General features: G+C 32.4%; 1 protein-coding gene across 1 annotated transcript; it reads left to right on the top strand.

Annotated features, from left to right (window-relative positions):
* Positions 1-7,860: 7,860 nt before the first annotated feature.
* On the top strand, positions 7,861-13,165 carry LOC110740230 (RNA polymerase sigma factor sigC-like). Its single transcript, XM_021920714.1, has 7 exons — positions 7,861-8,458; positions 10,139-10,290; positions 10,362-10,898; positions 11,010-11,240; positions 11,740-11,880; positions 12,006-12,203; positions 12,656-13,165. Exons 1-7 carry the CDS (start codon positions 8,359-8,361, stop codon positions 12,932-12,934), a joined length of 1,638 nt encoding a protein of 545 aa, XP_021776406.1. The 5' UTR covers positions 7,861-8,358; the 3' UTR covers positions 12,935-13,165.
* The last annotated feature ends 1,691 nt before the right edge of the window (positions 13,166-14,856 follow it).

Below are 14,856 nucleotides of genomic sequence, written 5' to 3' on the forward strand. Positions count from 1 at the left end.
AAACAATTCAAAATTATATTACAAAAAAAAAAAAAAAAAAAATTAAAAACAATTTTTTAAAAAAATTAAAAAAAAAATAAAAAAAAAAAATGGGGGGGGGGGGCGCCCTGGCTGGACGCCCAGCCGGCGGTGGTGGCGCCAGATGCAGACGCCGCCACCAGTTGGTTGGCGCCTGGGCTGGACGCCACAGCCACGGATGCGGCGCCTAGAATAAACGCCACAACCGTGGCTGTGGCGTCCAGCCCAGGCGCCAGCCAACTGGTGGCGGCGTCTGCATCTGGCGCCACCACCGCTGGCTGGGCGTCCAGCCAGGGTGACCCACCGCGTTCACGGCGGTTTTCCCCTTTTTTTTTTTTTTTTTTTTAAACAAAATATACCTTTCCTCCTTGGGACATCCTTCCCTCCGCCGCCGCCGCCGCCACTTCCTTGCCTTGCCGCCTCGACATTGCCGTTATTTTGAATTTTTTTTTTTTTTAGAGAGGTTGAAAGAAGATGAGCAATGAGAGTGTGAGTGATGAGAGTGTGAGTGTTTTTTTTTTAAGGTCAAGGGAAATTTTGGGAAACCAAGTGAATTTTTTGGGCTTTATGTAGTAATTTGTGGGCGATGTTTAACAAATCCCAAATTTGTTACAATAACAAACTAACAGATTCCTTGAAACAAGGTTAGGCAATATAAGATAAATATTATTCAAAACATACATAAGATAAACCAACAATAATATTTATCTAAATTAGTAATACTATCATAAGATAAAATTAGCAAAATTATCTTGACAGAAATATTATCACAAAATAAAATACTAGTTAACAAAATAATCTTCTAGAAAATCTGCTAAGCAAATATTCAAAGCAAATATTCAACTTAAGGTATTTGGTTAACATACTTCTAGCTAAATAAATTCGAAATTTAAAAGCATTGCTAAACAAATATCTGAGTAAAACAGAATTAAACATTATCTCTATAAATAATCTGCAAGATAGAATTTGTTAGAGATAAAAACATACACGAGCAACAAAATATAAGTCCATCATTCATAATTATATTGGACTCTCTTTTGACATCTCTTTTGACTTCCATCACCCTATCATATAAACATATAAAAAATTACATTATATAAATTAAATAGCAAATCAAGGTGGAGTCATCAAGATTGTTTAACTACCTCTGTTAAATGTTATGTGCAACTTTGGGGAATTATTTGTGAGATATAAAATATTCCAAAGTTGTACATAACATTTAACGAAGGTAGTATTATTTGATGCGGATTTATATTGCTCAAATATATGACTTGTAATGGTTTGATCTCCTCGTTAAATTGAAAGCAAGAAGATCAGCGAGTACGTACTTGTTTGATTTGGTCCAATTTATATGAAAAATGGATAAGCAATAGAAGTAAATAATTAATGTAATGAATGCAAAACCTCTTCTTTTTCTTTTCCTTTTTTTTTTTTAATTTTTAATTTTTAATTTTTATTTGACACAAACCTCTAAAGTGATCATGATCTACAATTATATACATTAATAAGTACATTAATTTAATTAACATTTTAGTCCTCAATAGAGACTAATTCTATTCAAGCATAGAGTTTAATTGGGCCTTTGCATATACAAGTATATAAAAAGATTGATGATTGTAGTGGAGGAGTCTTTGTGCATCAAAAGTTGATACATTTCTTACGAAGTATAATAGTGATATAAAACTACGGAGTAGTAAACATAATGTAGCTTTATTCCTTTAATTTAATGAACCACTTATCTTTGGAAAATGATACAATGCAAGTAATACATTAGAGGCTTTACTCTATCTAGAGCCGCAAACAATAAGGAGTTAAATATGAAAATATTAAGAAACTATTAAACTTAATTAGACAATAATTTTATAAGCAGTTATAAGGCCTACACATATTCTTACCCTTTAAATAATTTTACTTCATACTTTGTATATTTTATGTTTTTTTTTTTTAATACAAGTACAGCTTATTTATGATCAAGATAAGTTTGGTGGTAAGAGCTAAGTATGCTAACAACGAACACATACTACAATCACTTTCACTAGCCACAATAGATGGAGGATCAGGATAATGATGAGGAGGATAATAGAATTTTTTCACTACTTTCACCCACCTTTCTCTACCCAATTACACGTGTATAAAACAATAAATGTATACATTTTCTAGTTGATAGATGAAAAGCTAAGTTATACTCCGTAACTAACAATTACCAATAAAGTGTTGACTCACTTGGTAATCTTTTTACCTCAAATCAAATCTTAGAGATTTGGATTTTGAATCCTATCAAATGAGAGTACTTGGGGGTAGGAATTCGCTTACCGTCTCCTCTACTCCCAAATGTCTGGCTCGCAAATATCGGACCAAAAGAACTGTGAGAGTTGAGGTCTAGTAAAGATCTCCCTTACTAATTTAAAAAATACTTCGTAATTAATTGGTTTTGAATTTGTAATTAATTGTTAGTTGATGCATATTTCAATCCATAAATCTATTTTCAAAGAAAAAAAAAAATTATTTGGACATCCGCTTATTATTAATTGTAATCAAGAAATTTTATATATAAACAATATGATTCAAGAGAAAATGTTCCGAAAATGTATTCCGCAAATTTAGTATTAAGATATCTAATACATACACCATATTGTGATAAAGAGAGTACTCTGTAAATAGTATATCCTATTTAAGTAAATAATGAAGATAATATAATTAAGGATTTTTTGTTGTGAGAAATTACCTAATAAAACTTAAATATTTTGTGAGAAACTATCTAATATATAGGATAAATATTGCATGTGATTGAATTGCTATAAGGAAATTTATTTGGCTAGTGCACTAATTTTTCACCCTAATTTGAATTTTGTGTGTACATGTGAAGGATTGTTGGATATCTAACATGGTAATGCCTAGTGGATATACTACTCAACTTCCAACTAACCATAAGTTCATTCTTATCAACATAGTACTAATTAATTTAGGTCAACTAATGCAAAGTACGGTGAATTACTAGCCTTTTTACCTTTTTAATTAGTATTTACCATCATACTCCATGTCTCCATGAATTGTCCTATTTTTTTGCGCAAGTAATTTTCGGTCAAGAACGATGAAGTAAGCAATTATCTCATCGAATTCTCAAAGTTCAATTACAACTTCCCTTGAGAAAACACGTTTCTAATTACTCAATACTACGGAGTATGGTACAATTTGATGTAATTTAATGAGTTACAAAGTGCTACTTCGTACAAGGGAGTTGTATTATAATATGGTGTAGAGGACTATAGACATAACGTATACAATAACTGATGTATCAAAGTACTATTTTGGAAAAAAGAGTTGTGTTATATGGCATAGAAGTAACGTATAGTCAATAGTGTAACTGTCGTATTAAAAATCTTCTTCCAAAAATAGACCATAGGTTCCATGAACAATTTAATGCACCTTTAAAGCATACTCTATTTTAAGTTAGAAAACAAGCATAATTACTAAAAATGCTTGGTGATATTGACATAGTCCAATTTTCGTGCTTTAGAAGAACAACACATGCAAATGCATACTTCCTCAACTACCACTGTCATCACCTTAAGGATGAGGATAATATTAAACCACAGTGATCACATGATCTTTTGGCTACTTTTGGTCAAAAGATTATTGCAAGTACATAAAGTAAATTACACTATTACATTTTACCAACTTTGGACAATATCAACTTATTTAACATATGATTCTTTTACTAGTTTTAAATTTTACGAGTAATAGTCAAGCTGAAGGTTTCAGGACAAAGTTATCAGTAGTTATTCGTTCTCCAAGTTGTCTACTTTGCTTCCCCGTGTAGCACATATTTAACTTAACCCTAAAGATTAGATTGTTAACCTAATAGGAGTAATTTATATCCATTTTCATGATCGTGTCACGTTAGCGTTAATACCATGCTAATGCACCAACTCAACCAAAAGCTTAAACTGATGTAGTTGAAATCCAAGATTGATTTATATACTCTATCACTTATGTGTAAACGGTTCCGATTTGATAAAAGTATATACATTGAACCTGAATATATATATAATCACCTTATTAAATTAAATGAATGAATCAAGTGCCATGGCGGATTGAATGACATCCAAGGGGCACCATGCATCTTTTTAAATCTCCACATGTTGGATGACTCGGCTTTATTATTTACCATACTCCAAGGGTACTTAAATGCTTAATTACCGTACCCAAAAGTCTAATAAAACAATAATATAAGTTCATAAAAGCATAGCATGCATGTACTTCGTAACATTTTGCTTTTTTTTTTTTTTTTTTTTTTTCTTGGACGGTAATAATTAATATAGAGTAGGCAATATATTTGCTAAACCATTCCCCATGATCGAATTTCCAGTGGATTAACTTTGATCCAGTCATATTCTAGTAATAATTGTATATTGAGTAAGAAATTTACGAATATGAGTTGTATTATATGTCATCAAGCCTTGGAGAAATTATATAGAATAAACGACACTTGCATTTTGTATATTATTTCGACTGTTACAAGAGTCGAAAGTCTCAATTGGGACACAGGTTTCTCGTCCGACCATGGGATAGTGCATTAGTTGGGATTTGGCAAATCTGCTTATTCAATTCATATACTGTTCATTCATGCATCATCATGGAGTATATATTTATGATACAACATATCAAGATTTGTCTTCTCTTGGCCAAGTAAACCTAATTGTTTATCTTAAGAATATAAATAAGATTATCTATATAACAGTATTAATTACAAAGTATAATTTAACTACATACGAACAATTTGGTATATATATATTATATTGATAGAGAATATGCACAGAATAATAATCATGTATGAAGAGTTCTATAATAAAGGTAATACAGTACGTTGATTGACTAACTTGACCCAAAACTATCGGGCTATAAGCTCACAATAGACACGTCATACGTTGATAGTGTACGTTACATGACTTCATTAGACACCCAATATCTCAAATAAGATTGAGTTACTTCAATTCCAAAGGGTCCAAGGACTTTGACAAGTCATGTAAGCAAAGTTACAAATGTTCCAAGTCTGCCAATCCCATTAACTAGCTACCAATATACCATGCATGGCCCCCCTCTTTTTAATTACTACCGTCGAAGATAGTAAAACAAATATAAACAGTAAGAAGTATTGTCAATTGTCATACTAGTTGATTTGCAATACCCTTAATAAGAGGGAATAGAAATAATTTAAAGTTAATGGTTATGTTTTTCTACATAATTTAATTATTGCAAGTAATTTGGACAGATAAGATATTGCAATTTGTAGCAGCAAAACTCCTGCAGCAATTAGTATGACATTTTACCAAGCTAAGCTTAGACTCTCTAGAGTATGTTATATACTTATAATAGGAAGGATTTCACCTATATTTCATTTGTATATACTTGTATCTTATATTCCTTATATTTCCATATTCAAGTCGTGATATTGGTACCACATACGATATAAGTAGAGAAATAAACAAATTTTAATAAATCTAGAGTCCTGACTAATGATTCATCATTAACAGTATACAACCAGATGTACCAAATGCATAAAATAGAATCAATTAATATAGTGGGATCAAATGATCTCGAATTTATCACGTCAAAATCAATATGTTGTGTCAGTCAAGTTTAACTTCTTTTAAAAAAAACAATAATAATATGGATGTTTTTTTTTTTTTAAATGAAGTAATTGGAAGACAAGAGACTCCTCGTACCATGATTCATGGATTAGTGTGGGCCAATGGTACAATGGGTGTTTAGCAGAGAGGAGACATAGTGAAAGGGGAAAATATGATTATATAGAAGAGGCAACTACTATTGAGTCGTTTTGACCAAACTATTTCACCTTATTTGTCAATTAGGCTACAATTTTCTGTTCATGGACTTGCAATTTGCAATGTGCCAAATTTCATACTTATTGTCCATCATAACCATGCCCCACTCATTTCGATTTATTGGTTTGAACTTTCAAGTGACTAATAATATATTAATTTCATTTTATTACCTAATTAATACAATAATATATACAAGTACATATATATAAAAAATTCAATTATGTAATTATGACCTTTGATTTTAATTTCATATGTAAATTCACACCGATTTTACCTATTCACCAAAATTGAAATTCAATAAATCAGAATTTGAAGTACTGCGAGCAATTTTTCGTGTGTTCATAACATTATGAGTATTGTATTACAATTATTTGGCATAATTAGTCTTTATCAACGATGGTACAACTTTTAGGGAAGAGGAATTGGTCTCTAATTTTTCAATAAGATATACAAAATGATAGTTTGTGTCTCTATGAGAACTATATATTAAAACAAGAAAATTGGAAAAAAAAAACTACAAGGTATATTTTTTAATAACTACTACTAGGAGTTCATGTAGCTGTGGTTGCTATTATATATATTTCAAGTTTCATGTATTATGTGTTATATTTCATGTACGAATACATGTCAAATCGAATAAGGTTATGAAATCTTATTGATCGAAAAGTAAGGCGCACATCTTGTGTTATATACTTGTATAATGCACCCTAATCACCAAATAAGATAGATATAGTAAGGGAGGGATGACAATTATGTCATGCATGGAGAACAATGTAAATGGCATGCATCGCCTTCAACCGATGTGATTAAGTCACAAATGTCGATGGAAGCGCCATCCTCAGTACGATTGATTTGCACCCTTATTGAGCCTTCGCATTGTAGTGACACAAAGTTACATAGTACATCATAGTCAAGAAAAGGAATACTACAATTGTTTATTGTGCTCTCATCATATACTAAATAGCATTTGGTATAGCGTGAAGATGTTATTTGAAATTCTCTAGCTAAGCAGCATATATACTCCGTATATCATACGGAGTATTATACAATGAATTAAAGGGAAGCTAAAAGCCTAAAATAGATGGTGAGGAAGTTAAAATGAAGTATTTAAATGTTCTATTATTATTAGAATATCTTTGAAATGGTTTTTGGCAAAGGTTATTTCACCTACGTTTTTAAATTGTTATGGACACCACTTATTCTATTTTGAAGGGTTGTATTAATTGGGCCTACAAAGGGTGAGTCAACAAGCCATTTTGCCATTTTGTTTGTTAATAGGTCTTGGGGTATCTTGGGCCATAATCAACATGCAGATCCAAAACTTTGGGGCTGATCCATCATTCATAAACAGACAACAGATGTACGGATCATAAGCTCATAAGGCCCATTTCCAACAAGCAAGAAAAAAAATTTCCAAATGTGTGATCTTTTTGATTTTGGAAAAAGATTTACTGAGTAAGTAAACTGCGGACTATAAAAGATTAATATAGAAATATTAGGCAACAACTAAATCAATTGTATCTCAACATAGAAATCTTCAAGCAACCCTAGTGTTTTAGAATAAAAATGTAGCATAAGTATATTGAATAAAATATTAAATTATGATCATAATGCTTTACAATAACTTATAGCATACGTATATTGAATAAAATCTTAAATTTGTGATCATTATAAAGCATGTACTATGTAGAAGTTAAAAACTTAGATACTTTGTATAAGTGTTAAGTTTTACTTCCTCTATTCTAGTAATATTGCAACAACTAAACTTTTGCACTATTCATCACACTTGTTTGACCACATATTATGATTTATACGTAAAGTCAAGTGGGGTCTTGTTAGTTTCGTCTCGTAAATACTTTCACAACATCAACTTTTTATAATTTTAACTCTCATATAATTATAGATATTTAACATATAAAATGTGCTTTGAGATGTATTATTTCATACTTGTTGCAATATTTATGAAATAGAGACAATAATATTGTAGATTGTCAAATTAGAGTTAAATTAGCTAATACAATTAATTGATACTCTGTATCATTTGAGCCAACTCAGACATTAAAGCAAAAGATCAAATTTCACCAAACTCTATGTGTGGCAACCCTTTAAGTAGATTGATCACCCTCCTACTATGCAAGACCTTACCTCTATCAATATTCGACCAATAATAAGATTAATAACCAAAAAAAACTTGTATATATTCACCTTCCAACCACAAAAAAAATAAATAAAATATATACACGTGGGGCAATTGTACCTGGAAAATCCTATAACAAATCAGAAAATATCCAGTCATTCTTCAATCTTTCTCCTAAAAAGATGAAGAACCGGTGGTGGAGAGCTGAGGCACCCAAAATTTGTCCATTTTCTGCTCATTTTAATTTAACACTACCAATATCATTTCCCTTTTACTCTTTTGCTTGCTAATCCTTACAAACTCTGTATAATTTTAACTTTAATGGGATCAAAAAGAACATATTTTTATTGAATTTTGATGGGTTTAGGCTGCAAATTGAATATGATGAGATGTGTTCTTCCTTCACTTCGTTCTCCTTTCACCATCAATTCATCCCCTCCTTGTTGTTCTACTTCATGTAAGTTTTTCCCCCTTTTAATTTTAGCTTTTCTTGATTAATGTTTTGTACTTTTATTAAATTTTGATATATGGTACGAATTTATTGAAGTGTAATGTTATTTATTGCAGTTAATTTTTGTGGGTTTGAAGTGTTTAATGGTATAATATGCAAAATTGCTTGAATTGAACCTGAATTGCTTGAATTGAACTAGCATTTTGGAGTGTTTTTATGTTTGATAACATAATCTATACAATTGGCTTGAATTGATTTACTTCCTAAAGTTTATACTTGTATGATATACTTCGTACTACACAAATTGCTTGAATTGAACTATGATTTCTTTATTTGATAGTAGACTGAATTCAAGAACTTTAGTTGGGATTGTGAAGATGTATGTAGGTCTTGCGAATTTTATTTGTTTGGTATATGGTTGCATCACTTGGGGGTGATGTAAAGCACTTATAGATCAATATGGAATAAGAGATGTGATAGATTCATCGTCGAGATTTGTGTACAATGTCGTATTTATGTGGCACTGGCGCAGCGTGAAATTTCCCTGACTTGATGAAGGGTTTTTAAAAAGGTGTGGAGAAAGGGGGGTGGGGTGGCTTAGGATATTTGGGCATGCAATTTGCATTATTCACAAATCTTGGAGATAACTTAGTCTTCCTCGTAGATTTATTAATCTAGGCTGTTGTAATGATTTACCGAAGTGATGATTGAGAACAGTAATTCTTGTTACTATGGATATATGGCAGACAATGCTGTAATCTGTTAGCTTTAACGAATATTCATCGATTGTTGGTAGTTGCTCAATTGGGTTTTGTGTAAAGTAACATGTAAAAAAATGTCTTTATTACTGTTGTGTGACTGTTATGTGTGTTCTCGAATTGGATTTGTAGTTTTTTGGCAGCAAATGTATCTTATGAAACCCAAAATCACAATCCTTTATGCTTCTAAATCCCGCTATTCGAAATTTGGAGGATTTAATCCGGATTTCTTCTTAAAATAGGTAATTATTGAATACAAGTATTGGAGGTTTGACTATATCAAACTTCTGGATTAGAAACTACCCAATCCTTATATCTTTGACCAACCCTGTCTTTACCTAGAAAGGCCTAGATTTGTGCTATTATGTTTACTCTTTGAGGAGTAAAAGGTCACTTCCATTTCAAGCAGTCTGAAAAAGAATGCCCATTTCCAGGGAATAGAGAAAATGATTTTGATGATTTAAACGATGTATATATTTATTTACTGTACAGGGCTTCTGGTTTTTCTTATAAAAATGCATTTTCCGGTCCTTCCTGACCTCTTCATGAACAAGGTTTCTGAATAATTGTGAATTTTCTGGTACACCCTTGTTTAACCCTTTATAAACTTGCCCAATTCATCTGCTTTCTGGCTTTGCCCAACGCCGTAGTTATCTTTTGAAACTTGTACATTGTTTTAATCTTTAATTCTATTCCAAGATCAAAATATGTTCTTTTTGAGATAAAGGAAGTATCATACATGTTGGACGTTACACAATGCCAAAGTATCTTTTAAAACTTCCACATCTTGTTAACTGTTAATTATTTTCCAAGATTAAAATTTATGTTCTTTTTGAGATAAAGGGAGTATCATACATATTAGACTAGGTATGCTTTAGTTCCTCCTAATTGTGTAGAATAATCTCTGTAATTATTTTGGAACCTGCAGTTCGAGGTAAAGAGCTTGATTTTGGCTCAGCAAGGCTGTCTCTCTTGACATTTGGCTTTGATGAGAGTGAAATTCTGCGTAAAGACACATCAAGACCACATGCAAGTTCTTCGTTACCACAAACTGCTGAGAATGACTACTCAAATTTGGAGGTATAATTAACTCTAATTTACTACATCTGGAGCAATTCCGAGTGTGTGATCCAATCTTTTGTTTATTTCAGACGACCATCAGTAAAAGACCCTGCAAAGGTTTGCAAAATACTCAAGTACTACCCGAAGGAGACACCTCTGTATATGTTCGAAGTGTACAAGCCTGCAGTGCCTCACATTTTCATGTACTAATGGAAAACATCAATGTACTTGAGAATAAAGTTTCTGATTCTGAGTTATTGAAGCTCGAAAGAGATATTCTTGTTCAATTAGGAAGGCTGGGAGCGCTGCAGCTGTTTCATGCATGTTTATCTAGGACTGTTGATATGTTAGACTTACCTGATCAGGTCACTGTAGATAACCAAGCAAATGTTAGAAAAGATAATGTTTTGAAAAAAAATGTGGTTTTCTCGAAGAGGAAGGAAGAAAGAAAATCAAGACAACAGAGGAGGTTACAACCTACCAGTAAAAAATGTGCTTGTAGATCAGAAATTTCCATTGAAAATTCAATGCATCATGTAGTTTCTTCTGCGGCAAAGAAGACCAAGGCGAGAAGCAGAAGAGCAGTAATTGCCAAAAATGAAGCAGAAATGTCAAGGGGAATAAAGGTTATCTCTTGTTGATGTTTTTATTATTTTTTTATCATTAATCTATTTTTGGTGCTTAGCAATTTAGCATACTCTAGGCTGGCTACTTATAATAACCCCTCACTGTTTAAGGTAGTTGCGCAACTAGAAAAGATGAAATCAACCTTGGAAAAGGAAACTGGAAAGGCAGTGAGCTTAAATTGCTGGGCTGAAGCAGCTGGTATTGATGAAAAGGTGTTGCAGCATGATTTGCACTTTGGTTGGTATTGCAGGGACGAACTTCTTAAAAGTGGTCGCTCCTTAGTATTGTACCTTGCGAGATACTATCGAGGACTAGGAGTAGCACATGAAGACTTAATGCAGGTGATTTATTTTTTGTCCATCTCTAAGAGAAAATATCCTTTCTTTCCTATTCTTTACAAGAACTCCAGTTGAAAACTAGAAACTGTTGAGACTTGAGAATGTTTGCTGCTCTGCTTGCATAATGGTGAAAAACTCACCATGATCATTTTATTAAATGACAAATGAAGCACACTAATTCGACTTTGGGGAGCATCAATTGCTTAGTCAACCTTGTCTTCTAATGGCCCTGCATCATTGCATCTGTTTCTGGTATCTTAATGTCATTAATTAGTAATTAGAAATTTTCATTTTCATTGGCTTCAATAATTGGATATACACTGAAAATGACTTCTTTGGCTTCAATAATTCAAAGCTGGCTCTTTTTAATATTGAACCTATATCCTGTCTTCCAAGAAGATAATTGTTCTACTAGATGGGATGAATTGACGTCAAAATAACATATCCAAGTTGTCTTGTTGCTTTCCCTGAAAATTATTGATTGTTACCAATCTTGTCACAGGCAGGGAACATTGGAATATTGCAAGGTGCTGAAAGGTTTGACCACACAAGGGGATATCAATTCTCTACATATGTCCAGTACTGGATCAGAAAAGCGATGTCTCAATTGGTATCTCGGCATGGAAGAGGGATAAAAGTTCCTGTATGTACAAGAATATTATGGCTATTTGTTTTTCTGCAAACTTAATTCTTGAGTATTTATATCATGGATATTCATTTTTCTGCAAAATTATTCTCGAGAATTTTTAGTTTTCCTTTTTCACGTAGGCAACATTGAGCACTACAATAAGTCGCATACAAAAGGCTCGAAAGACCCTAAAAAGAAGTCAGGGTAAACACCCTGATGATGTTGAAGTTTCAAAAGTCACTGGTCTTTCCTTGGATAAAATTAAGTCTGCTGACAAGTGCTTGCGAATCGTGGGTTCATTGGATTCAAAAGTTGGAGATATAAATATTAAATATTTGGTAAGACAGTGCACCTCACTTCTTTATCATAAGCAAATCTGTGTCTTATCTGACTTGTGTAATGCGTTTCCTTATACAAGCCACCTATATGAATTGAAATTGTGTCAAGTTCCGTGAATCTGAGAGTTTAAAACACTTATTAAGAAATCAACTTTTGTTTTCACAATTGCAATGATTGATGGGAAACATTGCTTTAGGCTGTAATCCTATTGCATTATTTTTTTTGTTTCCTCTTTTTCTGCCAGGAAATGGCCCTATGCTCTACTCCGTAGTTATTTTGGTTTCATGTTTTTGTACTCCGTAGTTATTTTTATACGATAATCCAGAAGATAGAAAGAAGTTTGATGCAGGAAACCATCTTAAGAGTCACACCAAAGTTGTTTTCTTAGTACATTTTTTTAGGTTCTGTTATGTAGAAGAGAATTTAATTCCATTTGGAACCTGTGACACAGGAATGCACTCCGGATATCTCACTAGAGATGCCTGAAAAAACTGTAATGAAGCAGCATATGAGAAACGACGTACATAAGCTCCTTCAAGAGCTCGATCCAAAAGAGAGACGGGTTTTGATCCTTAGGTATGGATTGGAAGGTCATTGTATGTCACTTCATGAGGTCGGAAAGATTTTCAACGTAAGCAAAGAATGGATAAGAAAAATGGAAAAGAGGGCTTTCAATAAGCTAAAGAGTGAAGAGAACCGAAGAAATCTAAAGCATTACATAGATCTGTAGTCTAAGATAACTCCATTAGAAACGAAACTCGAAAATATCAGATGCCTTTGTAATTTTCATACCATGTATCTCGTTGTACACAAAATCCTTTGTACAGAAGCATATAGATTATTCTGTCACATTACCTACATTTCCTTTTTTTGGCCTAGTGTAATAAATATACACTCTTTTTGACGAAGAAATGTGCATATTGAGTATACTACACTTCTCGTCAGATACTCAGATTGTTTACTACAAGCAAGTTCTTTGGGGAGCGTTAATAAAGTAATTTTCAATGCGCACTCACTATGTTTGGTAACATTTGGAATGAGACGGACTCATGTTAGCAAATTTTTATGGAGTGCGGAGTATTAAACCTGCCAAAACATTGACCCGTATTTTGTCGTACGGTAAGATATGGGATGGACCACATCCTATCGCAGGGGGATGATGAGGATCGAATCCCCATCACTTTGGGTGGTGGGGGGGAGGGACGGAGTGAGGGACTAACCATCCCTCTACTCTTAGATCATCATATTGCAATTGAAATTAGATAATCAGATTGTGACTCAAATCAAAATCGATTTGAACCGATTCGAACTATTTCGATATGACAGCTTTTTCCATAACTATTTCTTCATAATATTATCAGTAGATTTGACCCGAGCTAGGCATTTGACTAATCACCCATATATAGTCTGAATCGAAATAGATCAAATCAAACCCGAACTAAGCGAAATGATTGTTGTTTATACTAATTATCTTATTCCTAGGATTCCAAATATGTGTAAGATAAGAATATTTGTCAGAAATTAAACATGAATAGGGTCTCATGAATCATGATATAAACTAGTCGACATCATCCATGATGAAAATTGGAACAGAAATTATTTTTTGTAATTTCCTATTTGGTGTGACAAGGAGAAGATACTAATTTCAAACTCTTGTTTTTATGCACTTAGCTTGACATGTATGTATCCGTCTCCTTTTTAGTCTAAAGTTTTAATCTTCCTTTTTATTAAGCAACAATATTATCCTAATGAGTAAATTGTACTACTCCGTTTATTTTTCCCTCGTTCTTTTTTGTTTGTTAAGCTTTGACTTTTATAATCAATTTTTTTACTATCAGTTATTATAAACATACAAATCATATCATGGACAGCAAATCCGATTTATAATGTATGTTTTAAATATTAACTTTTTATAATATTTAGTCATGTATAATTGGATGTATTCATGGACAAATATACATATTCAAGGCCGCAAAATCAAAAAACAAGTACTGTACTATAAAGGAAAAACAGGAGTACTATAAAATTGAGTATGATTTTCCATAAAATAACACAAGAGCTTTATCAAAATGATTCTTGGAAATTGTCCATATGGCTCAAAATTTCAAAGGGATCAGATTTTGATATAATACATGGCAATTGTTTAGAGTAATTAGAAATAAGTTTGATGCTGAATTTTTGTGCGTAGTTGTAGTTGCGTTTGCCGCTAAATTGTTGAGATTTTGTAGTCATTTATGAGTTGCTTTATTATTTTAACATTTTTATGCTACGTGCATTTAAGATCTTCCACTTCTATGATTGCTTGGGTTAATGCTTATATCTCATTTCTCATGTGACGTTGTAATACAATTTGGATTTTGGATTGGTTTATTTTGACACCTGTTGATCAAGTCAACGTTTGCAAGACATCAACTTGAAAACTCTTTCTCATTTTAGGAATCACTAAATGTGAAAATGTTACTCCGTAATTCCTTTGATCCGAATGAGACATAAGTGTATTTTAAATTACAAATAGAAAATAAGGGGTTTGAATAAGTTACTTATAATAGGCCACATGTCTTTATTCAGTGTCAGTGGTATGCTGGTATTACAAAAGTACTTTATAACATTATGTACAATCAACACTATAAAAGAATTTAACAAACAACATAA

This window comes from Chenopodium quinoa, unplaced genomic scaffold (assembly GCF_001683475.1).
Source record: "Chenopodium quinoa cultivar QQ74 unplaced genomic scaffold, ASM168347v1, whole genome shotgun sequence".
NCBI classification, from domain to species: domain Eukaryota; kingdom Viridiplantae; phylum Streptophyta; class Magnoliopsida; order Caryophyllales; family Amaranthaceae; genus Chenopodium; species Chenopodium quinoa.